Source organism: Pseudorasbora parva, chromosome 8 (assembly GCF_024679245.1).
Source record: "Pseudorasbora parva isolate DD20220531a chromosome 8, ASM2467924v1, whole genome shotgun sequence".
NCBI classification, from domain to species: domain Eukaryota; kingdom Metazoa; phylum Chordata; class Actinopteri; order Cypriniformes; family Gobionidae; genus Pseudorasbora; species Pseudorasbora parva.
Window position 1 is genome coordinate 46,511,426 of NC_090179.1, and position 17,519 is coordinate 46,528,944.

At 39.8% G+C, this 17,519-nt stretch overlaps 2 protein-coding genes and 1 long non-coding RNA gene across 3 annotated transcripts in view; all 3 read left to right on the plus strand.

Moving 5' to 3' along the window:
- LOC137084908 (NACHT, LRR and PYD domains-containing protein 12-like) overlaps positions 1 to 5,069 on the plus strand; it is a 96,067-nt gene extending 90,998 nt beyond the window's left edge. The window contains exons 10-11 of the mRNA XM_067451464.1: positions 3,139 to 3,312; positions 3,620 to 5,069. Coding sequence (XP_067307565.1) covers positions 3,139 to 3,312; positions 3,620 to 3,644 — 199 coding nt within the window. The 3' untranslated portion in view covers positions 3,645 to 5,069. The remainder of the gene's footprint in view (positions 1 to 3,138; positions 3,313 to 3,619) is intronic.
- LOC137084910 (uncharacterized) overlaps positions 1 to 9,290 on the plus strand; it is a 100,548-nt gene extending 91,258 nt beyond the window's left edge. The window contains exon 2 of the long non-coding RNA XR_010906822.1: positions 8,638 to 9,290. This is a non-coding gene — a long non-coding RNA (uncharacterized lncRNA). The remainder of the gene's footprint in view (positions 1 to 8,637) is intronic.
- A 7,049-nt stretch (positions 9,291 to 16,339) lies between these two features.
- Positions 16,340 to 17,519, plus strand: part of LOC137084571 (NACHT, LRR and PYD domains-containing protein 3-like) — a 320,075-nt gene continuing 318,895 nt past the window's right edge. The window contains exons 1-2 of the mRNA XM_067450861.1: positions 16,340 to 16,410; positions 17,230 to 17,343. Coding sequence (XP_067306962.1) covers positions 16,340 to 16,410; positions 17,230 to 17,343 — 185 coding nt within the window. The remainder of the gene's footprint in view (positions 16,411 to 17,229; positions 17,344 to 17,519) is intronic.

Here is a 17,519-nt window from a genome sequence, read left to right on the forward strand (position 1 = left end):
TTCCCAGAGGCGGTGCCTCTGAGGAAGATCACTGCTAAAATTGTGTGCAGGGCTTTGTTAAAGTTCTTTTCTTTTGTTGGGTTACCAAGAATTGTTCAAAGTGACCAAGGAACAAACTTTACGTCGCGGGTCTTTTCTCAAGTCCTTAAGTCGCTACAAGTTAAGCACCGCATTTCAAGTGCATTTCATCCGGAAAGTCAAGGCGCTCTTGAACGTTACCATCAGACGCTAAAATCTATGCTGCGTGCATATTGTTTGGAGGTGGGTGCAGACTGGGAAGATGCGATTCCTTGGATGCTTATGGCCTCTAGAGAAGTCGTGCAAGAGTCAATCGGTTTCAGCCCTGCAGAGCTAGTGTTTGCCCACAACGTTCGTACGCCATTGAGCGTTATTAAAGATCAGTGGCTGAGCAAACCTACTTCTCGTAGCGCATTACAGTTTATATGTCACGTTCGTAGCAGACTTCACAGAGCGCGTGAACTTGCGAGAGCGAACTTGGAAAAGACCCAGTTTAACATGAAAACGTGGTATGATCGTAAAGCTAAAGCCCGTTCGTTTAAACCAGGAGACCAAGTATTGGTTCTCTTTCCTGTGCCCGGCTCGGTATTCCAGGCACGATTCAGAGGGCCATATACTGTGGAAAAGAAAATATCTGATCTGGATTATGTAATTTTAACCCCAGATAAGCGTCGGCATTCTCGTGTCTGTCATGTAAACATGCTCAAGCCATATCATAAGCGTGAATGTGTTCAAAATGACTTGAGTAATCTTAACTTACCCAGTCCTGTTGAGTCGCCCGTGTTGCTCTCTTCACTGGTAGAGGATGATGACGCTGTGACTCCTCCGTCGCGGTGCGTGATTGAAGGTCGACTCAATAACTCTGCTATGCTATCGGTCATTGCAAAACATTTGCCTCATTTAACTTCCGCTTAAACTGCTGACATATTGTCTGTGATAGATGACTTCCCTGAGTTATTCGGCGACGTTCCAACCGTAACTACAGTCCTGGAACATGATATAGATGTGGGTGATAAGGGACCGATTAAACAGCACCCATATAGGGTAAATCCAGAGAAACGCGCTATCCTGCAACGGGAGGTTGAGTACATGTTAGAGAATAATATTGCTGAGCCTAGCTTTAGCCCTTGGAGCTCCCCGTGCCTGTTAGTTGGCAAACCTGATGGCACTCACAGGTTTTGTACGGACTACAGGCGTGTTAATGCCATCACTCTGCCAGACTGTTATCCGTTACCGCGGATGGATGACTGTGTGGACCGTGTTGGCTCTGCCACATTTGTAACTAAGGTTGACCTCCTAAAGGGTTACTGGCAAGTGCCCCTTACACCTAGGGCTAAACAGATATCAGCTTTTGTGACCCCAGATGCATTTATGAATTATAAAGTTCTGGCTTTCGGAATGCGAAACGCTCCAGCCTCGTTCCAGCGTTTAGTGAACATTGTTTTAACTGGAATGTCAAACTGCGAGGCATATTTGGATGACATAGTCCTATATAGTACACACTGGTCCGAACACATCACACAACTTCGAGAGCTTTTTCGTAGGCTGTCTAATGCCAATCTCACAATTAACCTTGCAAAATGTGAGTTTGGAAAAGCCACTGTCACTTACTTGGGGCGAATAGTTGGCAGAGGACATGTTTTGCCAGTAATGGCTAAAGTAGCCGCTATTCAAGAGTTTCCAGTGCCTTGTGATCGCCGTGCGTTACGCCGATTCTTAGGAATGGTAGGCTACTATCGGAGTTTTTGTAAGAACTTTTCGACTGTGGTTTGTCCCCTCACTAATCTTCTGAGCCCCAAAACTAAATTTGACTGGACTGAGTCCTGTAGTAGAGCGTTTGAAAATGTCAAAGCACTCTTGTTGACTGCTCCCGTGCTCGCTGCGCCGGACTTCAACAAACCGTTTCAGCTTGCTGTAGACGCCAGCAATGTAGGGGTCGGTGCTGTACTTTTACAATCGGGTGCAGACAACATAAACCATCCAGTGAGTTTCTTCTCCAGGAAGTTTAATTCTGCCCAGAGAAATTACTCCACTATTGAACAAGAGACTTTGGCCTTAGTCCTAGCCATTCAGCACTTTGAAGTGTATTTAGGCTCTACAGTACATCCAGTTAAGGTCTATACTGATCATGACCCACTCAAATTCCTCAGTCGCATGTACAATTCAAATCGTAGGTTAATGCGTTGGAGTCTATTGCTTCAACCGTTTAACCTCCAGATTGTGCATGTCCGGGGGATAGACAATGTTATTGCCGACGCGTTGTCTAGGGTGGATGCTTAATGTTAAGATGTAGATAGAGTTTTGCTGTTTGTAAAAATAAAAATTAAAAAGTTTTGTAAAGCTTTGCATTTGCCCTTTGTAATTGGAAAGTCCTAAAATGTTCTGGCCTGTGTGGCCTAAAACTAGCTTGTAATTAATTTAAAAAAAATAAATAGATAGTTTGGCGTAATTATAGTTATCTTCATAAGCAGGTACTTCTACCATCGGTGGTAATGTTTTTTTTTGTATTTGGAACTCTATTGTCTGGGTTGGTTCAAACAGTGAGCTGAACACAGAAAAAAAGAGTTTACAATGTATGGCGACAGGTCACCATTTTGGGGTGAGGGTGTTACGTCCCTCAGCTCTGGTGTTTGTTGCTACACGTGTTTGAGTGAGTTCATGCAGTGTGTGTCTCTTGATTGCAGATGAGCCACACCTGAGCGGAGCCTGTAGTAGCGCTATAAAAGATTTCCTGGAGCATTTCAGGGGGCGCACACAGATCCTTGAGAGTCTGCACAACCGTGCTCACCTGCTGGCTTTGGTTGCCGTTCAGCCGTCCACCCAGTATAAAACGTTCCGTACTGATTGTTGTTTTTTTTTGTTTGGTTTTTTGTTAAACTACCTTTACGGACCATTTTGTTAAATAAAATACCCCTACATTATTTTTGACACGAGCTGGTTTGTGTGCGTCTCTCCTTCATGTTAAGGGTGGTGTCCGACCGCCCGTAACATTTAACAATGTGAAATAATGAGTATTTATATATGTTTCATATTGACAGCATTATGTTATTTATTTATTTTGTTTAAGTAGTCATGTTTAGCTTTGGAGATAGACTTAATGTGTGTCATTGTTCTCTACAGGTTGAGTGATTGTGGTGTCACAGATGAAGGTTGTGCTGCTCTGGCTTCAGCTGTGAGATCAAACCCCTCACACCTGAGAGAACTGGATCTGTCATGGAATAATTTAGGAGACTCAGGAGTGAAGCTGCTCTCTGATCTTGAGAAGGATCCACATTATACACTGGAGACACTAAGGTAACAATAGTTTTTAACAGTTTCCATCATATTTCCATTTAAAGTTCAAATGCCTTTTTTACTCACTAGAAATAAAAGGAAATGTGTAGTGGAGTGTAATGATCATTTCTGCTTGTTCTGTATCAGCTCTCCGTTGTGTGAAAGTGACCTTTCATGACCTTTTGATGTTGTAAAGTGACTTTGAGCATCAGATAGAAGCTATATTATCATGTTTAAGAATTAATTAATAAAGCTTATCTAGTTAGTGCTCAGTTTTCTTATGTAAATATGTCATACTGCATATGTGTCTGTGTGTGTTTTATTTTAGGATTGGCAATCAGAGGACACTCTGATGTTCTGGTGATGATCTTATGGTGAATAAGGATCCACTACAGAGACTCACAGTCAACAGAATCAACAGAGACTGAAGATACAGTGACTTCCCTGTTATAAATTAAGACTTTATTTAGAATCACTTAATTTAAATCACAGATCTGATGAGGCGGCAGTGAAACACCTTTTATTTCCCAGCAGCAAATCACAGTTTCTTATTCACAGATTAACCATTTTATTTCTATAAACACACAGTATGAACTCAAAAGATGTGTGTTTTGGAACAGAGAGAATATAGAGCCTGAATGTGTGTGTGAGACCAGCAGAGGGAGACAAAGACTAATGCTGCTGCCAGGATTGTGAGCAGAACCAGAAAATATGACCATATCACACCAGTCCTCAGGTCTTTACACTGGCTTCCAGTTACATTTAGGATCGATTTTAAAGTACTATTACTTGTTTATAAATCACTCAATGAGCTAGGACCTCAATACATCCCAGATATGCTGATTAAATACAAACCCAACAGATTACTCAGATCAGCAGGATCAAGTCAGTTAGAAATACCAAGAGTTCACTCAAAGCAAGGAGAGTCTGGTTTTAGCTATTATGCCAGCCGCAGTTGGAACCAGCTTCCTGAACAGATCAGATGTGCTCCAACAGTAGCCACATTCAAATCCAGACTCAAAACTCATCTGTTTAGCTGTGCATTTACTGAATGAGCACTGAGCGCTGTACATCTGACTGATTGCACCCTATCTTATCTCTTTATTCTTTTTATAATTTTTTTAGTTTACCTTTGTTCTTATCTTTGGTTATTGTTTATTTTATATGTTCTTTTGAGTTAAATATGATGAGTGAAAACTGGGTTTGATGGAAATAGTAAGTTTGACAATAAGGTTTGAGTATGTGTAAATCTGTGGAGGGTATGATGAGTGAGTATGGGTTTAACAAGAAGGTTTCTGAGTAAAAATCAGGGAATAGTGATCAAAATGGATGTTATGAACGTGTTTGAGAAAGAAATGAATGAGAGGTGTTCTAATTAAGATGGTACATGTATGTAGGCTGTAAACTGAAGAATGTTTGTTTTTATATCAGACCATTATTGTGGATCTGACCATTTCTTTTATTTTTTTATTATTTTTATTATTATTATTATATTTTTTATTACAATTATTATCTTTACAACTGTTTTAACTATGCTTGTTTTTAATTTTTTATTCGTCCATATGGTATTCTTTTTTCTCATGGATTTGTTACCACTGTTTTAATTAATTTCTATGTAAAGCACTTTGAATTGCCATTGGGTATGAAATGTGCTATACAAATAAACTTGCCTTGCCTTGCCTTGCCTTGCCTTAATGAAAGATTAATTTACAAACAGTGGAAGCTTGAGTGAATAATCATGTTTATAATAATAATTGTATTACATTTGTATTAATGCATTAAAGGGGTCATGTGATGGGATTTCATGTTTCCCTTTCTCTTTAGTGTCGCCTACAAAAACCCCAATGATCAAAATGTGATTCATTTCACTCTATTTGTTCAGCACTAGCTCATGCTGATGATATTTATTCTTTCATCATATGGTCTACAAACACGCTGTACCCAAGTTCATCAGATCTGTGTCGTTCAGTGTGATTTTTAATGATCTTACAGGATTGGTGAAATCACCGTCTATAGCAGGAATAAAAGAGAAGGCAGATCCAGACCAGATATAACAGTGTGTGTGTGTCTCACTACAGAACCGCTGACCAGGACTTAGCACAGGTGAGACACACATACATACACACACACAACCTTTTGTTTGTCTTAAAACAGGAGGTAATTCAGCGGGGGATTTTTACACGTGGTGGGAGAAAAACACAGACATTCTGGATTCAGACACAATAAAATCACAGACTATCCCCTGTCAATGATGAAAATACCTTATGACCCCAAGAGAAACAATTAGCCTCTGAATAGGGCTTTACCCCACCAGCGGACGGCAGGGTCTTCTGAGGCAAGGACAGGAGGATGCTCTCATATATTCACTTTGGGTCTTTGCAAACTGGAAGATGAAAAATAAAATGACCACACTATTGTAGTCAGGTTTATTACACTTTGTTAGAAAGGTAGGAGAACATGATGTCTAACTGATGTGTTCCTCCTTTCCTCTTCTTCCTTGCGTAGACATACATGCGGATAGCTTAAAATGCGTAGAGATAACACGCCACTTGGCTTTAGAAAACGCAAAGTCATGATATCATGTTGGAACATGGTGTTACTGAGTTTCCTGTGTCAAATGCAAAGCACAAGCAAAGAGCAGAGCAAACCAAAAAACACATCGGATCGCAAGTTGACATCGATAACATGAATAATGGAAGGCCGACGGGATCCTCTCCAAAATATCGGGATCTAAGAGCTGTGGAGGAAATTCTCCTGAAACAAAACAGACTCGTCATTCCACAAAGCTGGAGACGAGACACACGACACAGAATCCATGAAGCTCATCTCGGTGTGGAGAAATGTAAGAGGAGAGCGAGAGACACAGTCTTCTGGCCTGGAGTTAACAGAGACATTGAACATCTGCTGAGACGGTGTGGCACATGTCAGAGATTCAGACGCAGGCGGATCAAAGAGCCAATGATAATTCTGGACTGACCAACATCAGCCTGGGAGAAAGTGGGAATGGATCTCTTCATCTGAAAGGCCATCATTATTTAGTGCTGATTGACTATTACTCAAACTGCCCTGAATTAGACTTAGTTTCTGACATGTCCACAAAGTGTGTGATAACACAAGACATGGAATAGCACAAACGCTCATCGGTGACAATGGCCCGTGTTTCAGCAGCAAAGAGTGGCCAGATCTTTCAGTGCAATATGACTTCAAGCATGTGAGCTGGAGTCCAGAATACGCTCCGTCAGACGGCAAGGCTGAGAAGGCCGTTCATATTCTCAAGCGACTCCTGAAGAAAGCTGCAGACAGCAAGTCTGATCCATACCTTGCTCTGCTCAATCCCAGAAGCTCTCCATTAGAGTGCGGTGCAGCTCCGGCTGAGACGCGGAGGAATCGGACACTTCACACTACACCTCCATCTTGCTCAAAACAGAACGGACGTGTGGAAATGAAGCAGAGGTTCAAGCGGATTTGACGATTTGCCTTATACAACATTAGAAAGATTAGACGCTTCCTATCAGAACAGGCCGCACAACTCCTGGTCCAAGCTCTTGTTCTCTCCAGACTGGACTATTGTAATTCTCTTCTAGCTGGCCTTCCAGCATGAACTATCAAACCCTTTCAGCTGATGCAGAATGCAGCGGCGAGAGCGGTCTTTAACGAGCCAAAGAGAGAGCACATCACACCTGACACACCTGACACACACACACACACACACACACACACACACACACACAAAGCGCACTTCACGCCTCTCTTCATCAGACTGCACTGGTTCTCGCCTACAAAGCAACCACTGGCTCTGCACCAATATACCTAAACTCGCTTGTTCAGACTTACACACCCTCCAGAAGCTTGACTTCTGCGCGTGAGCAACGCCTCGTGGTTCCATCCCAAAGGGGCATGATATCGCTCTCACGGACATTTTCCTGGACCGTTCCCACCTGGTGGAATGACCTGCCGATCTCAATTTGTGCTGCCGAGTCTGTAGCCATTTTCAAAAAGCATCTTAAGACACATCTTTTCTAACTGCACCTGACCAATAAAGACTAGCACTTAACTATAAAATTACATTTTTTGTTTGTTTGGGGAAAAAGTTATTATTAATTTTGATTAACTGAGACTTCTTACAGCTCTTACAGGTTGTTGCCCTTGTTTGTTTCGTTGCTTCTGTTGCTCTTCTCTTTTTGTAAGTCGCTTTGGATAAAAGCGTCTGCTAAATGATTAAATGTAATATGTAAGCGACTAAAAAGAAAAGCAGAAGTTCTGCCGTGACAAAGCTGCGAAACATGTGCGACCACTGATGATGGAATACGTATGAGAATCAGAAATGATGAGAACTGGAGCAAGAAAGCCGTCGTCACGCAAGAGGAGCTCCGAGATCTGATCAGGGGAAAACCGGCGATGGACAGATTCTCAGAAGAAACAGAGACTGAGAAAGAGTCACAAGTCTCAATTCAAAGCAATCCTGAGTCTGAGTCGATGGCATTATCTGCATCGTGTGCAAAGGATGAGTGTGATCTGCACACACACAGTCAAACATCAAACAGTCACACAGTTACACTGAGAAGATCTACAAGACACATCAGAAAAGCTGAGAGACTCAATGTGTGAGACATCTCTTAAAGTTAGAGCGATGAGAAAGTGCCTGTGTTTGAGTTTAACACTTGAGTTAAGATGTTACACTGAATGCAAACTTAGACACATCACAGAATAACATTATGCTTACTGTTGAATATTTCCTTTAAAGAAAGGGGGATGTAATGATATCAGATGATGTTGTTCCCTGAGATCACCACTAGAGGTCACTGTGTGCTGATGTGATGCTGTTGGAACACAGAATGGCACAAACAGAAGAAACTGAGCAGATAGAAAAAAGACACACATGTTATTACTGCACTTCAGATTGTTTCATCGCAAAATATTCGAGAAAACAATCATCTGTGATCTCCTCCTCCAGTGAATAGAGACTCATAATAGCACAGAAACACAATAAAACAGAGCTAAACGAGACTAAAAGAGTGTGATGTGAGAGAACAGAAGAGATGGCTTTAAAACATCAGGATTTATTCATTATTTAATGTGTCGCCATCATTTCTGTCCTTTCCTCTCCGTGAGTTTTGACCATTTCAGTAATTCAATTAAAAGTGCAATAAAGTGATCAGAGCAGGAGAAATAAATGAAAACTGTTCAAGAGTTGACAGTGTTTTTACAGTATGGTTTTCATTTCTCTGATTCTTTCAGGTTTATGTCACATCGCATTGATCCACATTTGGAAAAATCATCTGATAAATGACTAAATGTGATTATAAACATGATCTGACGATGACAAACTTATTTCATATCACACAGATGTGATCAAACAAAGTCCTCTTTATGATTTATGATCAGGAGCTCTGCAGAAAGAGAAATGAAAGACAAAACTGAACAAATGAATGAGCCAAAGAGAGCAAAACAGAAATAATGAAGAAAAACAAAAGCCCAAACTGAAGAGAAGAGAGAGGAAAACACAATGAGCCTTTGATGCGTTGAGCTCACTCCAGTGGACGGCTGTTCATAAAGCATGTTCTTGCATTGCATGGGTTTTGATGGCATAGTTGCACATCAGCCTCTACAGTGGACCCTCGAGCATCATCAACACATTCACACCGAGAGGAAAGACTCTTATATCCATGGTTCTTATATCCATATCCATATCATATCCATGTTTCCCTCCAATGGCCAGTCAGAAATGCCAAGTTTCTCCAGAATATCCGTCCATTCCTTCTATCCTAGGAGACTCTTGCAGGTAAAAACATGTTGTAGCATCAGCGATATCTAATGAGTCATATCACAGTTACATTTCCCAAGTGTTGATTTTAGATCGGGAGAAAGTTCTGATGAATCATCTGTCCACTAGAGCTATATTTCAGCTACAGATCATAATCTGACGGTGACTGTTGTTTCTGAAGAGGCTTCATCTGCAGTAACTTTGACTGTAAATAAATGTATTTGTGTTATTAGAATGTGATTTGCATGAACATCAAACAGTAATCTGATTATGTAATGCATGTTGCTTGTAAAGCGTTTCCCCAACACTGCTCATTTGAGACGAGACTGAAAACAGCTGATGGCCAGATCTTCTCAGAGGAGAGCTGTGGGAGAAATGTGTCCATGTTGAGCATAATCAGATTGATCAGCTGATGAGGGTAAATGGACAAACTCTGGCCCACTGGAGGAGCATCTGAGTTGGGTTTCCACAGCTGACCGGATGAAGAGATGTCCTCATGTTCTGAGATCACAGACACGCAAACTTCAACTTCTGTCAAGAACAACTAACTCTATCAATCGATATTTCTGGATGTATTTTGTCAAATTGTATTGCTTGGTTTTTATTTTATTTAAATACACACCAGCATCTCTTCAGTTTAAATCATAAACTCTAGTGGACATCTGAAAATCTCTGAAACGTGTAAAATAATGACTTTTCAAATCTTGTTTTTCATGCCCTAAGAGCAATAAAAAACATCAGACGGAGGTTATCATAATTCATGCATAAAGGATAAAATCATAGGCAATAAAACATTATAAATGACAAAGATAAAAACTAACTGAAAAAGAGCAGAATGAATTCGAGAATAGTCAAATAAAAAAGAGAGAAAGTACAAAAGACCGAGAGAATGAACAAATTGAGGAATAAATAAAACAAGCACAAAACTATATGAACGAAAGAAAAGATTAAAACAAACAAAGCAACGCGAGTGCTCACGCAAAACTAATTTACCACTTTATTCATTAATCTCCACGTTCACGCAACAACCTCTGCTCTCGCGCATGCACCGTGGTGCTCTCGTGAACGCGCGTCTGTTTACTCTCCTCACAAATGCAAAGTGAAAGTAAGCTGGAGCTCACCTGTCGACTTCCGCCATTTTAAGCAGGTAAAACACGAATACGATACGGGGAAAACAGAGCTTTAAAGAGTTTAATAGAAACGTTTATCAGAGTTTAATCAGGAATGTCCGTGTATCTTTCTGATGTTAAAGCTGGAGGATTGGAGAAGCTGTATCTTGTAAAAGTTTGATCGAGGTGAGTGTTCATGTGTGTGAATTCCTCATATTAATATGAATCTCTGGAGGACATTTTGAGTGATTGTTTGTTTGATATGAAATCTTTAATGAAGGGTTTCTTTTGTGTTCAGTCAGTGTTTGTCTGTTGAACATGGCAGTTATTTTTCATTAAATTCTAAATTCAATGAGTCACGCGATCCTTACACTCCAGATGTGTTCAGATAAATGATGAAGGATGTTTAATTTAATTTAGTGTCTGATGTTTGTTCATTCAGAGTCAGTGGAGGAGATCAAACTCATCAGATTCTCCTGCAGCTTCATCATGGCTGATCCACAAGGATCCACAGGTGGAGATTTCTCTCCAGGATGCAGGTACTTTCAACACACACTGATAAATATTGTGTTACATCACAGAAAAAGATGAGTCAAAGTGACTAACATGAAATATTAAAATAAAAATATCATAAAGTCTCAGAAGAAAAATGAATGTTTATTTTGCAATTTTTCTGAATGGCTAAATCACATTTTTCGAAACCATCACAGACTTTTTTCAAAATCTTAAACACAAAACCAGTTCTTCGAACTACAACATGCACAGCGTCCTTGGAAAAGGTTTGTCCAATGCCAGTTTGGACATTCAAGCAGTTTTAGACCATCGGATCATTGTATTGAGATACTTTGGACACACGAACACACACTCCCGCTCGGAGCCACCCGGTTCTCTCTCCCCTTCACTCGCTGATGTTATTCACATCTCTGTCTGCATCCTCCTGGTGGCGTGTAAGATTGCAGTCATCCAAATGAAGAAAAAGTATCATTTGTACTTGAATAAATTCTATACTGTATGCACTGCAAATCTAGTATTGTACTGAATGTCTGTATATTCAGCTCTTGCATACTGTAGTATTGCTAGAAAAGGTTAAAAAAAAGTTGTAAAATCAAAGTGCTGAACTGGTTTATTTTGTACAGCTGGTTTGATCACATCATTAGAAATTAGTGTGAACAATTTAGAGTTGTGTGTAAACGATGACAACTGTGTTTTAGTTGTACCTAAACTTTTACCTGTCTTTTTTTTTTTTACTTTTAATGCGTTTAGTGCATCACAGCGCGTCAGAATTGGGTCTAAACGCCTGAAATTGTTTAAGGTTTTACAGAAAGAGGACAAAATGGTTTAGGCTGTTGAGAATTTGGTTAAAAAAATGGGGTTTAGTGTGTTTTAACAATTCATAAAAACTGTAATATGGTTCCTCTCCTAAAGAATGATCGCAGTAATCTAAAGGATTAAACTGAATCTGTTCTCTGTTCCAGTTCAGTCCAGCAGAAGAGCTCAAACCCAGAGTCCAGCTGTGTGTCTATGAAGAGTGACTGCTCTATGGAGCTGCCAATAGAGCTTAAGAGTGGAGACACACGGCCTGATCTCAGGTATATCATCTCTATAAAAGTTATGCTTCTAGTAGTTTTTATTGTTTTTTTTTTAATTAGAAGCAAAATAAATGTAAGCTGAGATGCGCTGACCGATCGGCGGCTGACTTGAAGCAGTGCGTTCTGGTTATAAATGTTGTGACCGTGACGTGTGCCATCAAAGCACCGCGAGAGCGATTCGAGAGCAGCGGCCGGTTCATTCTCCACAGCTTCTCCAGAGCGATGCACGAGCTCTGATGACGACACAGCTGTCCCACGATTGGCCAGATTCACCGCATGACAGCGGTCACGTGTGTTTCGTGTTTATTCTGAAATCTTCAGCTCCACTAATGCTCACTAATCAGCTTTTATAACAGTAAAACCTCTTTTCATGGTCGCGATGTTAAATTGCATCATGTTTATCAAAAATAAACTGATAATGAACGTAGACGCCACTTCCTTGATAGTTAATTATGTTGAACTTTATTCTTATTCAAATAGATGCTGTATTATGCAGTACATAAAGTATTGAATGAAAATGTCTCTGAAACATTGTGTATTTGACAGATATTGCGTTCATTTCACTCCAGCTGTGATAAAGTATGCAAACACAGCACGAGCGTCACTACGGGAAGCAGAAAGTGTCTGACTTCACGTCTCCGTTTGCAGCTCCTGCACGCGGCTTCTCTCGCCGATCGGTTACATCCAGCCACAGCCGATGTCCAACACACTACAGACTAGAGTTGTTTTTAGAGATCGCCTGATATGGGTTTTTATTAGTGGTGGGCTGTTATCGGTGTTAGCGTGCTGCGTTCAAGTGGGACTCTTATCGGGCGATTAAAAAAAATATGGCAGTTAATCAATTCTCGAAGTTGGGTTGGGAGCTGGGTCTATACTATGCAAGCTATGATCACTTTCACTTTGATATTTTAGTGCGGATGTAGCCGAATTGCACTGTAGGGGGCGAGAACGAGTCTTCAAACCTGTGTAGATGCCTACTGTGGAATTACCTCCACATTAAACGTCATGTGCTAACACGGATGCAGCTATGAAGCCGCAGGGTTTGCTTCAGGGAAAATGTATTTTTAAGAAGCTTCCCAATGGAAACCTTGACAAGACTAAAGGGTCCTGCACACTGTGCCATTTTTCAAAATCCTTTGCGAATGTTGCTTGTCAGACTGTACGACCATAATCCCTGATGTAAGCCATGTCACACTGTAGGATCTCGGTTATCATTAATGTCAGACTGTACGATAGTCAAGGCATCGACAATCGTTGTAGGAGAAGTCACACTGCAGGATTGTGCGGCAAATCTTCTGACACTGCCAGAATTTCGTCTGAGGTAAGATTTGATCGCAGCGGTCATTAATCGGCTGCCGGTGAACATGTCAAACTAACGATCAGAGACTTCAGATTTTAGCCTAGGATCAGAGGAATCTTTTAGGATTTGCTAAATTTTTCTTAGACGGCCAAATCGTGGCCAAAATCGCACCGTGTGCTCCCGGTTTTAAGGTTGTCTGCACCTTGTGCAATGCAGAATTAGTTTACTGTAGGAGTTCTTCCACTCTCGAGTAACGCCTAAACCCACACTTTTTTGTCATTCCACGTGAAAAATTCAGCGGACTGTTTACATGAGACGTTATCTAAACCGATCTGGGGTTTATGTGTGCTGACCATAGACCGCTGACTTTCAGTCAGAATCAGACATTTTGTGACCGTTTGTCTGGCGCATCAGAAATGTCGACGCTGTCCTCCATCCTCTCCAGCAGCTGGAATGAGTTACCGCTCACCATAGCTACTCTCATCGACCACCAGGACTTATACGCTTTTATAAAAGCTATTTATTGGTTGTAAAGTGTAATAATCATCTCAGAAATTTAAAATCTTCTTCATGATGAGTGTAGCCAGGCTACGTCTGTGTCATTATTCCAACATTATCTTCATAACTTCTTACGAAATAAAAAGTTTACCCCTCAGAAAAATTAACTTTAATCTCAACATTATAGCCTGGTTTGAGTGCCGCGCACTTTTCAGTAGTGAAGGCGCCCGCTGTATATCACGTCACATCAACACACACTCAAAAGTAATCGGGTCGTTTACATGGTGAAATTCTTCGTTTGATCGGTTCATGAAAAGGTTTATCCACCCATCTCAAACCGATTACAGTTCCATTCGGTTTGGGCATTTTTATTCCGATTGAGGTGTTTATATGGAGCATTTTCATTCGGATTGGAACGATTCCAGTTCTCCATGAAAACACACCTATTATTTGGGTAGCACACACATTCTGAATGCCTTCGACAGAATTCAGATGAGCCATTTTATTCTAGATTAATTCCAAAATGAATCTAGTTTAATCCAGATTTTAAAAAATTACTCTATGCCCACCTCTACTTTTTATATAATCAATATTTAGAAGTAAGGGCCAGCTGATTTTTAGGGCAAATTTTTTTTAAGGTCCTTACATTGTTTGTAGCATAAAAAACATGGATATTTTTGGGTTAAAAAAAAAATAGTCCTAACAGAATAATGATAAACATGCCCATAAGGGCTGGCGATACGGTCCAAAAAATTATTACAATATAATTTTCCATATTAGTAGATATCGATAAATATCACGATAAATGTAAAACCTTTATTTCTTTAAAGTTTAAAGGCATATTTTTGATCATGTGTTAAAGATGTAGAAAATAGACAGTTAACTGTGGTTTAAAACTATCCTTTATTGACAAAACATGACAAACACTTTCCAAACAGGTGAACAATTTATTAAAACTGAGGTCGATTTATTTATTACTAATAAAAGCAATATTAATAGAGTAGAATATTATTAATATAAATAGAATATAAAAAAAAAAATATCCATAGTAAAATCTAGAACTGAAATGATATAACATTTGGCTCTGCTGACTGCAAATGCAAAGTCAAAGTGTTTTAAAGATAATGTTTGTCAATAAACAAAAATATAATAAAAAAATCTTTCTGGTCAGCATGCCAAACCTTATAAACAATAACACAGACAATATAAATAAAATGAAAAGAAAAATCGTAACTGTGGTCAGCATTTTTTTACTCAACACTATATATCAATAATATAATTTATTATATACTTAATTGTGTAAGTAGTAAAACAAAACACAAACGGGCAAAACATGTGTTTTAACTTTAGAAACATTTTGAGTCCTCTCTCTCTTGCCTCACAGTGGATTAGTCCACCACGCATCTCACCGACAGACACACACACACACACACACACACACACACACCTCATCAACAGTGGGCTGGCTGGGAGAGAGTAGCCTACAAAGTTCAGGAGCTAGTTGTGGAACTCCAGTAAGCTATCAAGTCTATTTTATTCACTTTAAACATCAGATTAATTATTTCTCTTTTGATACTGGCGATGCTGAGTTATTAATCACCAAAGACAAATTATTATTATACCGAATGTATTTTTCCACAAGTCCACTGTTTTAGTGATTATCGTTTGGTAATGTTAGCTTGTAAGTCACCCAGTACAACTTACAAGGTGACATATGCATGAATGTAGTTAATGTAGATTTACCGCTGGGCTCAGTGTTATATGGAAAAGCTTTGAAGAAGCATGATCATTTAATAATTATATTCCGTGTGGTGAACCTAGGATAAGCAGTGCACGTCGCTGTTTTATGTCGGAGAGCCAAAAATATCTCCAAACCACTGAAGTTGAGTGAAGTTTCTTGTCAACGATATCTGTGTCCTCCGAGCTGGTCGTGAGCGCTGAGTTTTCTTCACTATCACTCCTTTTTCTCGCTCCACTTCTCTCCGATCCTCCAAGCCTGTCAGCCACTGACTGTAAACAACAGCGCGTGCAGCACCCAGAAGCCCGGTCTGCAAAATGCATGCGCAGCATTACGCTTAGTGAGTAAGCATTATATCAAGAATTTATCGAACTGTTGTTATCGTTTTATCGCCCAGCCCAAATGCCCATAAATGCCATTCCCATTGTTTGCAATGCAGCTATAAACTATATCTAATTTGTTTTTGGGACAAGATGTAACATAAAAAGATGTGTAAAAATGGGAGTAATAAAAAGGAATATTTTCATAAGAATCTCATATTTCATGAGAATACTCAGACTTAAAACTGTGTATGTTGTCAGAGAAATTCACTCAAATGTAATGTCCTCAACTGAGGCGAAACCTCTTTTTTTCTAGTATTTCTGTCTCATTCAGAGTGAATCCAGCATTCATATTTAGATATCACTTCTGAAACTTTGCAGCATGCAGTTGTCCATCGGTCCTCTTAGCTGCATGAACATCAATAGTTTTATTCAGAGGGTTTTATAGACCGTATAGCCTCGAGTTTCACGAGCCTGCATTAACTCAGCACTGAATAAAAACTCTGCCGTTTTGAGCGGTGAGAACATGATCGCGTTCAAGAGAGCAATAACTATATCTGTGATCGGCTACATTACTCACCGCTGCAAACACATGTTGGAAATAATGCATTTGGTGCTCTCCAGGGAGCGAACACAAATCTGCCTCATCTGATTTGCCAGTATATTATTATAGTATCAGCTGAGGGTGCTTTTGCTTGCGTTTGAGTGTGTTTTGCAGAACCGGGCCTGAATGAAACCATGCTTCCTGCTCCAGGACAGCTTTGTGTCTCCGAGCATGGTGCTGTCTGTGAGCGGGGCCGAGTAACGTAGCCCTCAATCACACTCCAGTGTTTGTGAGAGCTGCTGTCTTCTCCACCCCCACTCACAGAGTGAAATTTTCCGACTCCAAAACAGGAAAAATAAAACAGAACTTTAAACATTTGGGCTAATATGTTAGCAAGCAAGCTGCTGATATACAGTCCTTGAAGTAAACTGCAAGTAAGCAAACCTTCTACCAGCTGTAGCACTATGCCACTTTCTGACGGTTCTATGCTATTTGTTTTTTCTTTCACTAAGTGAAGCAGCACTTCATAGTTTACAAGTCAAACATAGGAAATATATGGCTACGGGAGTTTGAAATATCAGAATTTAAGCTTTGTCTTCTAGGACTGATGTTGAATTTTCCAAAAGTTTTGGCTTGGGGTCCTTCACATGTAGCAGCAGTTCCACCGCACCAAGAACACAGGGCTGCCCACGGATGTGCCTGATTTTAATCTGCACTACTAAACACAGATATCAGCTGCTGTAGATATATTAAAAATGAAAAATATCAGCCCAATATATCGGTCAACCTCTAGTTGTTTTTAATTTGTTCATTTTGAATTCCTAATATTCAGCTTTTCTCGCTTTGGTTAATTTTTTTTAATCATGCTTATCGTTTCTAAAGTTATATCTCAAAATAATTGTCATCAAAGTTTGTGACACAGTGAAACACCACTGAGTTACAGACATTACAGCAAAAGTGTTACAACACTCAGTGTTTTTGATGGAAGATGAATGTGTTTATATTAATATGGTTCCTCTCATAAAGAATGATCCCAGTAATCTAAAGGATTAAACTGAATCTGTTCTCTGTTCCAGTTCAGTCCAGCAGAAGAGCTCAAACCCAGAGTCCAGCTGTGTGTCTATGAAGAGTGACTGGTCTATGGAGCTGCCAATAGAGCTTAAGAGTGGAGACAAACGGCCTGATCTCAGGTATATCATCTCTATAATAGTTATGATTATAGTATTTTATCTTGATCTTAATATTTGATTTGAAGTTGTTATTAATATATAGCAGTGTAATGAGTTCAGATCCCGTAAGTTTCAGTCTATTAATGATGATCATTGTGCTCTTGTGTAAATCTCTATATATTGTATTGTTAACACAT